We start from the raw sequence: 15,141 nt of genomic DNA on the forward strand, positions 1-15,141 counted from the left end.
CACAGTAATTATGTTTTGTTATCCTAACAGTTTTATTTTTAGATCCTACCCTGTTCTCTTCTGTTCCCAGGCATATCAAAAGACACGGGTGCCTTATCCAGGTTTTCAATTTGTCTTAATCCAGTCATGGTTCTTCCTCTGAGAAGAGAGAATTAGTTGATACTGCCAACCCCAATCCAATGTTGTAATCCTTGATGTCGAATTGTTATAACGCCCACTTCAATATAGCAGCATAGTGTTTAGACCAGTAAAGACACGACTAATCTATCACCATCTACTTATTTTTATCAACCCTGGAAAGGTGAAAAGCAGAGTTGACCCCAGTGGGATTTGAACTCAGAATGTGAAGAGCTGGAACAAATACTGCAAATGGTAGTGCCATACAAAGAACTGAACCTGAAACCACGTGGCTGGGAACCAACCTTCTTTAACCCCACAACAAAAAACATTGACAACCATTAAGAGAAAATAATTAAATAAGGAAAGAAGACAAAGGAACGTGTGGTCAGATTTATTTATGCTTTACTTTGCGTACAGACGATCCAGCGATGTAATGGTAATAGAACTTCAGCCAGCTGTAGAAGAGGCCCAGACTGCAATAAACCGATGTCAGCATTAGTGGAAGGAATGGAAGCTTGACGTTGAGTGCAGTCAATGGAAAAGCTAAACTGTTGAAGAATTCAAGTGGTAAAATACCCAGAAGGTAGATACTCTCAAATGTACACAGGAGCGGCAGTTGGAATCGTTTGGAAGTGTTTCTGTGGAGAAGAAAAACAGGAATAGGAAAACAAAGTCAGGGAGAGAGACTGACAGACAGGCAAGCAGAGAGAGTAAATGTGTAAGTGTATACATGTGTACATTGACCAGGTTAACCGTAGGTTAAATGACAACAAATATATTAAAGACTGACTTACCCATGAAGGTTTGATAATGACAGGAATGCAAATAAAGTGTATGCCAACATGAGGCAAATTTTGATTGGCGTCTCTATAAAAGCAAAATAAATGAAAATTCCAATATTGCAAAAGTTCAGAATTGAAGAGTTAAAAATGTTTGGGCTATAATTCCAGAGCTTAATTGTTTATACATGCGGACTGCAACCTTTTCACTACCAAGGTGAAGGTTGTGACGGGGAAGGAATCTGGTGTAGAAAATTTGCATTCATTAACAAGTGTCTGCCTAACCCATGCCAGCATGAAAAAGTAGGTGTAAATACAATGATGATGAAAGTTAAAGAAGTGATTTTAAATTCTCAATCACAGAATAATGCTAATAATATAGCCTGAACAGGATAAACTATCCCTATTTTGCAGAGAAAAGTGTAGGTGGCTAGCTGTGGACTCGAACTCACATCCCCGTCATTACATGTCACGATGCTTTGACCGATTAAGCTAAACTACCCACTACAAATTCCTCTGCAAATTAAGATATATAAATCTCGCTTTATGAGACACTCTCATATGTTAAATTCAAATTACGACAAACGTAAATAAACAAACGAAGTTTGCTTTTAGAAGCGTTGAGATGTCTTAGAAAGTTAAAGAAGTGATTTTAAATTCTCAATCGCAGAATAATGCTAATAATATAGCCTGAACAGGATAAACTACCCCTATTTTGCAGCTGCCAGAATGTATTGAGAATAAACAGATACATAACGACATCATTTATATTAGGATTTTAACAGTTAATTCACAGCTTACCTGGTTTGGTGAATAAAAGAGGAAAGAGAGAATAATGTCCCGTAGTGGATACCATTAGAAATATTCTAGCATACTGTTTCTGGTCCATCACCAATAAACTAGAAATAAACAAGAGAAAACAGTTTAGACATGGGGCACCACATGTAGAGAGGTGACTTTTTTCATTCTTTTGTTTGCTTCAGTCAGTGGTCCCCAATGACTAAGCAGTTCAACAACAAGAAGAAACTGATAGAATGAATAGTAGACTTAAAACAAGCACCGGGATTGATTTGTGAAAGGCTTATAACCCCAAAATGGCCAGAGTCCAATAAGTGAAACCAGTAAAAGAATATAAGATTATCTTTTAGAATAAATTACAAAAAGGGGAAAACGTTTTTACCTGAGAGGAAGAATGACCATCAAAATGGCTTTCTCGTGGACATGCCATCCAAACATGAAGGAACCAAAGGCACATAAAGCTACAGCTTCAATCAGGCTTTTACCTTTTTGGGGTTTCATCCAGATACTCAGCAAGACAGGCTGAAATGTAACAGAAGTTAAGAATCAGTTAAAAATTACTAGCATTTTGGTGTTGGGGGTCTTCTACAGTTCTCATCTTGGTTGTCATAGTAACAGCATTTCAGCCTCTGGACTCATCTGCCTTCTTCAAGTGTGTGCTGTATTCTATTTTCATCATCATCATTTTAATATCTGCTTTTCCATGCCTGCATGGGTCAGGTGACATTTGTTGAGGCAGGTTTTCTTATTGCTGGATGCCCTTCCTGTTGCCAACCCTCACCTGTTCCCAAGTGAGGTAATATTTCCCCATGGCCAGACATGTTTTTTTTTCATCAAAGACAGGAAACAAACAACATAGTTTATATGATGGCAATACTAGTTTACAACCATCCCATAATGTCTAGACAAGAGTACACATAAACACACACATACTCTTTTACTTGTTTCAGTCATTTGACTGTGGCCATGCTGGAGCACCACCTTTAGTCGAGCAAATCGACCCCAGGACTTATTCTTTGTAAGCCTAGTACTTATTCTATTGGTCTTTTTTGCCGAACTGCTAAGTTACGGGGACCTAAACACACCAGCATCGGTTGTCAAGCGATGTTGGGGGGGGGGGGCAAACACAGACACACAAACATGCACACGCTCATATATATATATACGACGGGCTTCTTTCAGTTTCCGTCTACCAAATCCACTCACAAGGCTTTGGTCGGCCCGAGGCTATAGTAGAAGGCACTTGCCCAAGGTGCCACGCTGTGGGACTGAACCCGGAACCATGTGGTTGGTAAGCAAGCCACTTACCACACAGCCACTCCTGCGCCTACACATGTGTAGAAACATACACATACATATAGACACACAAGATGAGATTCTTCCAGTTTCCCACTATCAAACCCATTGACAAGGCTTTGGTCAATCTAGAGACAAGGTGCCAGACAGCACCTTCATCACTTGATTAGCATTCATTAAACCAATTTTTAAAACAGATAAACACAAACAATTAATAATAAAGCCAGTGTGTGTGTTTGTGAGAGAGAGAGAGAGATTGTGTATATGTGTGTGCTTGTGGTGGAGTATACTTACAAAGATTGCCACAAAGGTCAGCACCAACGTTATATGAGGTGTAATTGAGGGCAGCACAGTGTGATGGAACTCTTGGACCAAACCTCCAGTCATCAAAGAGCTATCAGTTTTGTTGACGTGAATATGACCGGTATTTTGGCCTGAAGAGAAAATGAATAATACAATAACAACAATACAATAAACACACACAGACACACACACCATATAAGTCGCATCACCAATTTAGTGTTAAATCATCACCATCTGTTTCTGTGCTGGAATGGGTTATGTGAGTCAAAGGGCTGCAATAAGCCTTAATGTCTTCCTTGGTATGGTTTCTATAGCTCAAAGCCCTTCCTGATGCCAACCACTTTAAAGAGTGGACTGGGTTCATTTTGTTTACATGACATCTGGCACTAAACGATCATCAAATAACTTGCAAGACAGAAAAGGAGCAGGAAAAGGAAAAAGAAGAAAAAATAATGAAAAATCATCCTTTGACAATGTGGAGGAATGAAATCACAGTACAAATTTTTTTCTTTTCATAGATTTAGCTTTGCTCCAAGGATAAGTCACGTTAGTTTTTCATTTAAAATCAATTAAAATCAGGTATAAAATAGTGTGACTTATCAACCAGTAAATATGGTACATCATTATCATCATCTTCAACATTGTTTTAATCTTCACTTTTCCTTGCTTGCATGGGTCAGATGAAATTTGTTGAGGCAGATTTTCTCCAACTGGATGTCCATCCTGTCACCAACCTTCATCTATTTGTTTCTAAGCAAGGTAATATTTTCCCTTGATCAAACACATTTTTTTCTATGGAAGACCGGAAGTGACCAGAATTGCTTGTATGATTGTTTGATTGTCATGCATACGAGGGGTGTATGGAGCCTAGAAGTGTTGTACCTTCATCAGAAGCCTTGTACCATGTTTTGTTTTTTTGAGGCTCAAGACTTTTCATACACCCCTCGTATAAGCTTATTTCACTTTCTCTCAACTACATCTACTCACAAAGCTTTGTTTGGCCCAGAACTGTAGATACACAGAGCGGGACCGAACCCAAAACCATGTGTTTTGAGAAGCAAACTTCTTCAGTTGTGCTTGTGCTTTTGAAAAATGCTTTTATGGAAAATGAAAATATCTGAAGAGAAGCTCTTACCAGTATAAACAAGGGCTTTATCTGCAAAATTATAGAGAGCCCAGAAGTTGGGGGCCCAATACGCATGGCTCAATCCTCTTTTGAATGGGAAAAGCCGAGAGAGAACTTGATAAAGTTGTTTCTGTAAGAAGAGGAGAAAATCAAAGACAAATGTGAAACAGAAAATAAGTACCCGTTATATACTGGCAAATTGATTTCATTAAATAAACCCTTCCTTTACCAACATCACTTATCTTACTGAAATTTTGTTTTTTTATTAATACTGTTAAACGTTCGAATTCGGTGCTTTTTTCATGTAACATCAGCACCAGTGCTTATAAGCTATATTTATAGTAAAGATTATTTGCCAACAGAACATGGAAGTCCTGGTTTAGGACTAATGTCACTGTAATTTAGCCCCAGGAGACATCATCCTTATATTTTCGAACAAGGACTGCTATGTTATGTTGGCAAACAATCTTTACTACAAATTACTGTTGCAGAATATCTCGCGTTGTGAGATTTAAAAATAATAATTTTCTAAGCTATATTTAGATGTCAAATAAAAAGAAGGAGAATATTTTCTAAGGCCAAAACTTACCATGTAAATGAATGGTCCAAAAGACAGCCCAAACACACTAATAACAATCAAAGACAAATAGACCAGTTTCGTAATGGAAAAAGAATGCCACAAAATCTTTCCATCTGCAAGAAGAAAACAAAAAAAAGTCAAAGGAAAGGAAATGATGCCCTCCAACGACCCAGACATTGAGCTTGAAATGATAAGCAATTTCTGTTATATTGGTGAAATATTTACAACCGGACGTGATTGTAAGTAAAAAATTTAGAAGCAATAGCTGTAGGAATTAAACCTTTTGGTATCAATTATAAAGAATTTTATTCTTTTATAGTAAGTTTGTGTATGTGAGGATATAAATGTGTGTGTACAAGACAACCTGTACTAGTTTTGGTGTCAGTATAAAATCCACCCCAGATGCACAATAAAGTGTTTGGAGAATGAGCAGAGATGAGGGTAGGGCGGGGTCAAGAGATCTCTTCAGCCTCGTGGGGAACGAGATGACCAACCTAGCCCATTGAAAATGGTGGCGGTGGTGATAGCAGCAGCAGTGGTGCAGGTGATGATAATAATGAGACACACAGACAGACACACAAAGACATATGTGTGTGTATATATATATATATATATACATACACACATAAGTATATATATATAAACACACACACACACACACACATACGTGTATATACATATATATATATATATATATACACACACACACACACACACATATACGTGTATATACATATATATATATATATATATACACACATATACGTATACACACATATACGTATATATATATATATATATATTAACCCTAACAGTTGAGGGAACCCGTGGAAGAGGTAGGCCCAGGAAGACCTGGGCTGAGGTGGTGAGGCAAGACCTTCGTACATTGGGCCTCACCGAGGCGATGACTACGGACCGAGACCTTTGGAAATGGGCTGTGCGTGAGAAGACCCGGTAAGCCAAGTAAGATCGTTGCCAGTGCCCCTGGACTGGTTCTTGTGCGGGTGGCACATGAGATGCACCATTTTGAGCGTGGCCGTTGCCAGTACCGCCTGACTGGCTCCTGTAGGATTTTCGAGCGAGATCGTTGCCAGTGCCCCTGGACTGGCTTGTGCGGGTGGCACATAAAAGACACCATTTCGAGCGTGGCCGTTTTCGTGCGGGTGACACGTAAAAGCACCCACTACACTCTCTGAGTGGTTGGCGTTAGGAAGGGCATCCAGCTGTAGAAACTCTGCCAAATCAGACTGGAGCCTGGTGTTGCCATCCGGTTTCACCAGTCCTCAGTCAAATCGTCCAACCCATGCTAGCATGGAAAGCGGACGTTAAACGATGATGATGATATATATATATATATATATGACAGGCTTCTTTGAGTTTCTGTCTACCAAATCCACCCACAAGGATTTGGTTGGCTGATAGTTATAGCAGAAGTCACTTGCCTAAGGTGTCACGCAGTGGAACGGAACCTAGAACCATGTGGTTGGGAAACGAGTTTCTTACCATACACCCATGCCTGCACCTACTGATTAATTTTTTTTTCCTTCTCACCTGTAAATTCAAATGAACACACACACATAGAAATATCATAAGAGAGTGCTTGAAAAAAATTCAAAAAATACAAACCATTTGTTGATCGAAAACAGTAACACTTGAGCAAGTAGACAAAATATGTTGGTGCTATGTAGAGGAATATGTGTTTGAAGTTTAAGAGAACAACAAACAAGAAGGCGCCGCTGAGAAATTTGCCCTGCAAAAAGGAAGAGAGAGATGTTAACCTTCACCTGTTTCCAAACAAGGTAATATACTTCATCATGGTCAGATATATTTATGCAGAGTATTGAAAATGAACAACACCGCTTGTGTGAGTTTAACTCTTGAAATAAATAAATATTAATTTATCCTATTTTATAATAATCTGTACAGGTATAAAAATGGTGACTTACTTGACGGATCCGGACCAAGGACAACAAAAGAATTCCAAACAAGAATCCATTATATTGGAAATGGATGTCTGTGAGACAGAGAATGAAGGAAAACAACAGCTGAGTGGAGATGTTATATGACCAAATGGACAGGGAGAATAAATAGGTAGATTTACTTTACTACTAAAATGCACTAACAAGGGAACTGCCCTATGGTTGATCAACCTGCTAGAAATAGCAACCAAATCTCCTTCAAATTGAACCTTGCACTATCTTAAACAAAGGAAGGAAATAGGACTGGATTAAGGCCCACAGAGGCCCTAAGCACTTAAAAGAATTTGGTGCCCCCATATATATGTAGTTCAAAATATAGACAATAGTAAACCATAAAATTAATTTTTATTTTACAAAATGAAACAAAACTGACAGTAAGATGGGAAAAAATGTTTGTTTTTGTATACTTCCTCTTAATATTTGATAAAGTTTTCTCCTACTTTTCTTAATTGTAACGTCTTTGATCAGATTCTCAAAATTAATCTTACGCAACACGTCTGCTTCTATACTTACTAGAGATAAAGCATCCTGAATATTAACCTTAAAAATGAGATGTCACATGCTTCGACTGCCCCTACTTTTGTGGAGCTCAAATAAAAGGATACGGTCAACAAGCAGAAGTCCAAAATTGGAGAGGACCAATATGGAAATCGCAAGACCAGTGCTGAAAAGATTATTTGTTTTGTTGGCTTTATTATATCCATGGTTCAACCTGTGAAAATACAGAGAAACATTAGAGAAGAAAAAAATTATAACAATTAGGTTTAAATGGTTTCAGAAGTGAAGAATTCATAGAAACTTTGGTTTAACCCCTTAAGCATATCAAATTACATTTTTATTATTTATTTATTGCTTTCAATTAATTAGGATTATCTTGTAGCTTTAAGATTCTGATGATATTTATTTTTAGAATTACATAGATGTACTTGCATAGCAAGTAACCTGATCTGAGATCGTGTGCTGGAACGAAAACAATTGCAGCGTGGAAGGTGTTTATAAGCCATTTAAGAAACACACAAAAACCGTTAGATTCACTTAAACATTTAAATTTAATTTGTCAAAATATTTTCGTCGCTTTGAGATCGTGACCTGTTCACTGACAAGAGATGCAGCACGGAATTTTGTCAGTGAATCTAATGGGTTTTTGTGTGTTTCTTAAATGGCTTATAAACACCTTCCACGCTGCAATTATTTTCAGAATGATATTGTGTAATTTGGGTCAGTGAAAACATATTGGTGAGGGTGAATATATACTGATGGAAAATACAGCAAAGGTGACATGGATAACACACACACAACAAAGATGGCTATATGCAATATAAAAACCAAAAAATAAAAATTCAATTGTCACTAATTGTGACTGATGATGTAGAGTAGCACCCATACACACACATATATATACATATTTGGCCCCTTGTGGGCAATAAAAAAAATTACACACATATACACATCTGGCTGCCAGACTGGCTTCCTGCAGTTTCTGTCTGCCAAATTCACTGACAAAGAATTGGTTGGTTCAAGGCTATAGTAGAACACGCTTATCCAAGGTGCCACACAATGGGACAAAACCCTAAACCAGTCATGGGCAAACTGCTGCTCAAGGAAATATTTCCACATGGCTAGACTTGTTTTCATAGATGAGTGAAAATGAGGGACACCACTTGTAGAACAGTGATACTCTTTTACAACACCCACACAATATCAAGACAAGGAGACACAAGTATACACACACATATATACATAAACAGATATTGATTATTACAGCCATGAAATCTGCTCACAAAACTTTGGTTGGCTGAGGTCTATAATAGAAGACACTTGCTCAAGGTGCCACACAGTGGGGCTGAACCTGGAAGCATGTGGTTAGGAAACAAACTTCTTAACCACAAAGTAATTTTTTTAAAAGAAAGTAACACAAACAGTGTTTCATTTGCCTTGAGTTTCAGTTAAAAACGAAGGCAGCACAACTTACTCTTGGACTGCGTACACAAGCACCAAATCAGAAAGGATTACAGACAAACGCTGGAAGTAGACTGTAGCTTGTGAAGTATAGGCGCCTGATTGAACAACTAGCATCTTAGGGTCAAAATAGCATGCTATGTGTGAAAGCAGGAATTCGAACCAAGCAAAGAATGGAGGATAATCCAGGGTCCATATTGAGGTTTCCTATACAACAAAACAAAAAAAGGGAAATATTAATGTTAAAAGGTTTTTAAGGCAGTGAAGATGGAATAGGAGAGAGAGGGAGATGGTTTTGCCATACTTTATTCCTACTCCATAACACTATTCTAAAAAGTCTACACCAAGCTATTCCTTAGAAGTTTCATTTACAAATTTTGAATTATATAAACAAATGTCTTATATAAACATTTTGAAGGCCAGTTTCACCATACACCATCTCGTGACGCACCTGGACAAATCATCAGTGATGTTTCTTGGGCATCATTAGGGGTTTCAGATCTTGGAATAATAAGACACCCTCACCTGGGTAACTCAGCCGAGGTTAATCAAGCCCAGTCAGCACTGCCCTTTCCAGGGTTCATGCCTCCTGATCCACAGTCTCCTTGAGACAACCTCTACTCCCTCCACAGACAACCAGATGGCCTCCTGCAAACCCTCTTCATCCAAATTTGTCGTAATTCTGTTCATATCTTGGTTATAGGAAGATATATCTGCCCAGGTACTTAATTGGTACTTGAATTTACCGACTTTAGAAGAATAAAATGAAAGTAATTTTGTTGACATTTATATTCAGAATATAAAAGGTCTATAATCAAATACCATAAGGGAGTTTGTTCAATACCCTTATGATCCCTGGACATTTGAAATGAGAACTCCAAAGTAGTGTTTGGAAGTCGGAGTGGTTTCCTCATCTTGATTGTTGCTTTCGCTACATTTCAGTTGTGTATACTTCGACTAATACATGCTATAAAATTCCTCATCTCAGAAATATGGAATCATAAAACACAAAGTAATTTGCCCTTTCAATCCATTCATATACATTACATTTAGTGAATTTTCTTATTTTGAAAAATCTGAGGATTTCTCTTTGCTTTTTTTTTTTTTTTTTAAATTTTATTTTTCAGAATCAGGAACCTACACAGAGGCCAGAAAATATTGCACCAAAACACAAAATCTGACATCAAGAAACATTAAACAAACTGCAAAACTGTTACCTCGTAATACCATTTCCTTACAGGGAGTTTGTTGGTTATGGACAGCCAGTTCCGATGGACTTCAAAATCTGTTGATCGACTGAAATGGTTTATAAAAAGAGAAATGTCATTTGAATCAATAATCGTTCTCCTTTCTGAAATGCATCATCATCATCACCAATGGTTTAATTCTTTTGCAACTGTATTTCTGATGAACTATATTACCATCATCATCATTTTAATGAGCACTGTTCCATGCTCCTACAAGTTGGATGGAATTTGCTGAGGCAGATTTTCTATGGCTGGAGGACTCAGCCACTTGCAGGTTAACCTCATGGACAGGCTGTTCCACTGATTGGATCAACTGGAACCCTCATTGTCATAACCGACGGAGACCTAACAGTGGAGTTTATTTGTTGCAAGCCTTTATGACTAAGTACGAGGGATAATTTTTCCCTATAGGTCTCTGAGACCCTAAAAAGGCCTATGGATATTGCACTTCTTCTGACTAAGCCATTGAAGGAAATATTCTGTATGTCCTTCCTATCTTGAAGACAATAACGTGTGAGAGGAAGGGAATTTGGTTGCCATTTCTAGTAATATGAGTAACTACATAAAGCAGTAGTTCTCAACCATTTTTTTTCTTTCTATGGACCCCTTTATTCAGGTGGATTCCCACGGCCATTTGAGGTTTAAAAAATCCTATTCTATATTTAGGAATTGTATAAAAATAAATTCTTAAGATATTTTATGTATTATAGAATTATAATCAATTTATTGTACATAAACATTAACAACAAAATCTTATATGGATCCCGGCTGGGAACCACGAGGATCTCTCTTTGGATTAACTAACTGATGCCACCACAATAGGATGAATAGAACACTGAAAATTACCATATTTTGCTAAAGAGTTGTTGTCTTTGATTAAGTGAATGCAGGACTGGGTGGTTAAGAGAGTAGCTTTGCAATCACATGCTTTTAAGTTCAATCCCATTACGTGGTACCTCAGACAAGTGTCTTCTGTAGTAGCATATGGTTGACCAAGCAGAATTTGGTAAAAGGATACAGTACAGAAGTTGTCCTCTGTGTGTGTGTGTGTGTGTGCGCGCGCACGCGGTTTACTCGTTTGATCTTATAATTTAGCACAAAATTAGACCAGGTCAGCCCGAATGGAACAGAGACAAGGAAATTACGATCTCATCGTTTTTTTGTTCATTTTCCTACGACCTTGTGTATCTATAAGAATTGGATGAGGGATAACACGAGGGATAATGGTAACAACAGAACATAGTTTATTCTAGGTTGGTGTAGAGCCGTTTCATTCCTGGGTGAACAGGCATGACACTAGAATACCAAAGGAAGCTTCGACCACATGTCGGGGTCGAGTTGGGACAGCCTGGTAGAACGTCCTGTCACGATGGCTGCTGGATGGAAAAGAGAGCGAACATGGCTAAAATTATACAATGAAAAAAAACAAAAATTGTTTTGTTAAAACAAAGAATGACAAGCTCAATAAATTTGCAAAGCAATGTTGTGTCGGATGCAATAATGGAAGCAAAACTTTTGCATCCGACACGATGTGAGTAAGAAAAAAGTTCTGTTCAACTTGAAAAGTTCAGCCAGACCTAGAGATAAAGGGTCAGTGTGAAAGAAAGTTGCAACAAAGGTGTTGGCGTGAGCAAATGTGTATGCAAGGTTGAAACAATATGTAATGTGTACATATTTTCTTTTAGCACGTTACTGTGCACAGAAATGGAAGAAAAACAATGTTTGTTTGTACAGAGAAATGAAATGCCGGCGGCACAAAAATGTCAAATGTATATTGTTTTGGAAAGTTTCTTTGGCCAATGCACTGTCCGGCCAGATCTAGTGACATAAGGGTCACTTGAGTTCTGTCACAACGACGAAGGTGGAGTGGTTTCTGGTGTGTGTGTTTGTGATGGTATTGATGTTGGTGTATGCATTGGTAAAGATGTTGACAGTGGTGTGTGTGGTGGTAATGATGTTGACAGTGGTGTGTGCGGTGTTTGAAAAACAGGCACGTCGTCCATGGAAGTTGAGGGTTTGTCAAGGTACGCCTTTTCAGACGGTCGACAGACACAATCTCTGTACGACCATTAGCGTCGACCTTGAAGAACTTTGGAGTGCGAGAAAGCACACGAAAGGGTGCGGGTTGGGCGAGGCGCGTAAAGCAGCCTTAAGTTGCCTATGAAATCGCACAACCATCCCATTAGAAGCGAGATGGTAGCTGGTGGTGCGTATATGATGCCTTCGATGAAGGGAGTGGAAGATAGGCAAATTTACAATTGTTGAATTTTGGCGAAGTTAAATCTAACGTCGACAAAAGAGTTTGGTCCTGTGAAATACCAAGTAAATCAATTGTTGCAGGAGAGGAAATGGAATTGACAGGGAGTCTCGTGAGAGCATCAACAGGGATGTTCTGCTTCCCTGGCAAATGACTGTGAAATATAGTCCAGGTGACTGAAAGCACGAGGAGAGAGTTTGTCTGTTTTAGAAGACAGTGTGCACATTATATGCATAGAAAAGAGGCGGCCACACGCGCCACTACATATCCAACACTACATTATACAACCTAATGTGTCCTTCCATTTTTCAAGAAGGTATGGTGTGTGGCTTTAATGATATTTGACTGCTACGTCTAACAGTTCAAGCGACAACGTAGCGGTTTCTCTCGTTGACTGGTAGAGACCTTTGTTAAAACGAATCTGCAATGCACCTTCGACATCTGATTAAAACCATCTCATTTCACTTAACCTATAACATTAAATAAAGCAAAGAACGTCCCAAAATCCCAGTTCTTCACATCGAAAACATACAAAGCCTTAGTACCTTTTCAAATAGAAAAGATTGTTCCTGTTCCAGAGCGATTCAATATCATCACCTAACCCTCATCTACCTTTAAGGGAGTCCACTCTGTTGCAAACATTATAGTTAGGCTCCCATCAGATGATAATAATCTCCCTTCCCCTTTTTCCAGGGTCTCTGGGACCCTGTAAAGGGTTACGGGCCCAGTTCTTTCTCCTTTGGCAATACAATAGAAAAAGAAATGTGGACTTATATACCGTGCACCATAAAATAGAGATGGGCTCCTGGCGAGTCAAATAGACGGAGAATTCTAATTTTTGATTGAAGCCAATTTATTTTATCGACGTCATCAATATGTTAGCGAAGGCGTGAATGTTACATATTCCAGAGTGTCTAGCGAACTAAAATGAAAATGTCAATGCCATATTCGAGATGCTAGAAATAGCAACCAAGTTCCGCAAATAACACACCGCTGTCTTACAAACAAAAGCGTGGGGCAGCTTCGACAAAAGAGTCTTAGGTGCACTGTGCTTAGAAAAAGAAAAAAAATGGTCACAACTGGAACATTTGATCGTAACTTTGCTCGATCAGGGCTGACCTGGGGTTAAACAACTTGCCTTTTAAAATCAAACCAACAAAACCGTCTTTGCGTGGGCGCTCATCCTACTAGAAATGACAGTTAACTGCCATTATTACCATACACTCCCGTTTTATAAAGGGAGAACACATTTGCTAATTAAACTCAAGCAACACTAGGCATTAATAAAAAGTAGCGGGGAAAATACAGCTGGAGTACCTTTGGTTATAGGTTTGCTCCAGCTGAGCAGAACCGATATGGAGTTAAATAGAAATAACAACAACTAGTTTATAAATGTGATATTTTATGCGATATACTTCATAATACATGTATTTGTTATATCATGCATATGACTACTATATATATAAATATTTATATCTAGTTACCGTGCAGCAGTATATTAGATAACCGGCGAATCAATCGTATTCATTTAAACATATGGTCAGAGAAGAAATGAAGTAAAATCGATAAAATAAATGAATGATCAGAAAAATCAAGAAGCCAGCTACGTGAGGAAAAGAATGCACAACATTCGAATATATGCTCGATGTTTTACAATGTATATTATTCGTGTGTCGGGTGTTGATGAAATTCGCGAAGGTTTTTTAAAAATATCGACCTGAGTTGAAAGAATCCGGAAGGATTGAGAAAGAAGTAGAAAATATCTGGAGAATTAAATGTTATTTCCAAAATCAATAAATGGTAAAGTAGAATACTGTGTTTAAGGGATTTACTGAACATGTAAGCAAACGAGAAAATATACTCACTATGAAGGAATCAACAGGAATTTTAGACAGGTAACAATCGCAGCAACGTGTAATGACGATACCATGTTTGCAGGCTGAAAGTACGGCTGTGAAAACAAAACTGACTATTGAAATAAGAATTTAGAAAGCGTCGTTTGTTGGACTTTCAAAATTCTTTTAAATAAAGTAATCTGACTTTTGATTTTAATTTTAGAATTAAATACATGAAATTAATTTTTTAAATGTAATATAACATATTTTATAAAATGAAGTACTATGTTTTAGTTTCGAATTCCGTTATAATGAACGTGGTAAATTGGCTGTCTGCAAATGTGAGAAAATAGCTAAGCAAGATATTAGTCGAACGATATACGGGTGATAATGAGCATCTCGGGGAAAATAAAGGCTGTAGAACAAAACACAGAATTATTTAATAGCTATCAGAAAATCTGAGAGGGAGTGATGGACTTCATAAATATTAAATTTCTGATATTTAACCATTGTAAACAGCAATTTGAAAGAGAAAAGAGACAGACCTGCAGGAAGCAGTCGAACCTATGTACTCCTATCGTTTGTCGGGATTTGAGTTCCCTAATGGGATTGTCGTCGCTTCTGTTTCGTACTCATGATATTCAATAAGTATTCACATTAAAATATTAATTTCAAACTTTGGCACAAAGTCGGCAATTGCGGCGAAGAGAATAATTAAATCGTTCCCAGTGCTCAGCTGGTACATCTTTTTATCAACCCCGAGAGAGTAAAAAGTAAAGTCGACCTCGGAGGAATTTGAACTTGTAACGTAAGGACGGACTAAATGCCGCAAAGCATGTTGCCTGACGTACTAACAATTCTG

At 38.0% G+C, this 15,141-nt stretch overlaps 1 protein-coding gene and 1 long non-coding RNA gene across 3 annotated transcripts; one reads left to right on the top strand and one right to left on the bottom strand.

The window, feature by feature from the left end:
- Nucleotides 1-496: 496 nt before the first annotated feature.
- On the bottom strand, nucleotides 497-14,385 carry LOC106869268 (dolichyl pyrophosphate Glc1Man9GlcNAc2 alpha-1,3-glucosyltransferase). Of its 2 annotated transcripts, none has more exons than XM_014914935.2 (13): nucleotides 14,310-14,385; nucleotides 10,158-10,236; nucleotides 8,954-9,147; nucleotides 7,587-7,693; nucleotides 6,949-7,016; nucleotides 6,629-6,752; nucleotides 5,012-5,115; nucleotides 4,432-4,552; nucleotides 3,288-3,427; nucleotides 2,080-2,219; nucleotides 1,701-1,798; nucleotides 915-987; nucleotides 497-758 (listed from the first exon to the last, which is right to left on the bottom strand). In XM_014914935.2, exons 1-13 carry the CDS (start codon nucleotides 14,372-14,374, stop codon nucleotides 512-514), a joined length of 1,560 nt encoding a protein of 519 aa, XP_014770421.1. In that variant the 5' UTR covers nucleotides 14,375-14,385; the 3' UTR covers nucleotides 497-511. The 2 variants fall into 2 exon arrangements, with proteins under 2 accessions (XP_014770421.1, XP_089217578.1); XM_089361452.1 differs by lacking the exon at nucleotides 14,310-14,385 and adding an exon at nucleotides 11,024-11,234 and having other exon boundaries at nucleotides 10,158-10,284.
- Nucleotides 6,987-7,693, top strand: LOC128249263 (uncharacterized). Its single transcript, XR_008265352.2, has 2 exons — nucleotides 6,987-7,093; nucleotides 7,498-7,693. It is a non-coding gene; the product is annotated as an uncharacterized LOC128249263 (long non-coding RNA).
- Nucleotides 14,386-15,141: the final 756 nt, after the last annotated feature.

Source organism: Octopus bimaculoides, chromosome 13, assembly GCF_046866305.1.
Source record: "Octopus bimaculoides isolate indiv1 chromosome 13, ASM4686630v1, whole genome shotgun sequence".
NCBI classification, from domain to species: Eukaryota; Metazoa; Mollusca; class Cephalopoda; order Octopoda; family Octopodidae; genus Octopus; species Octopus bimaculoides.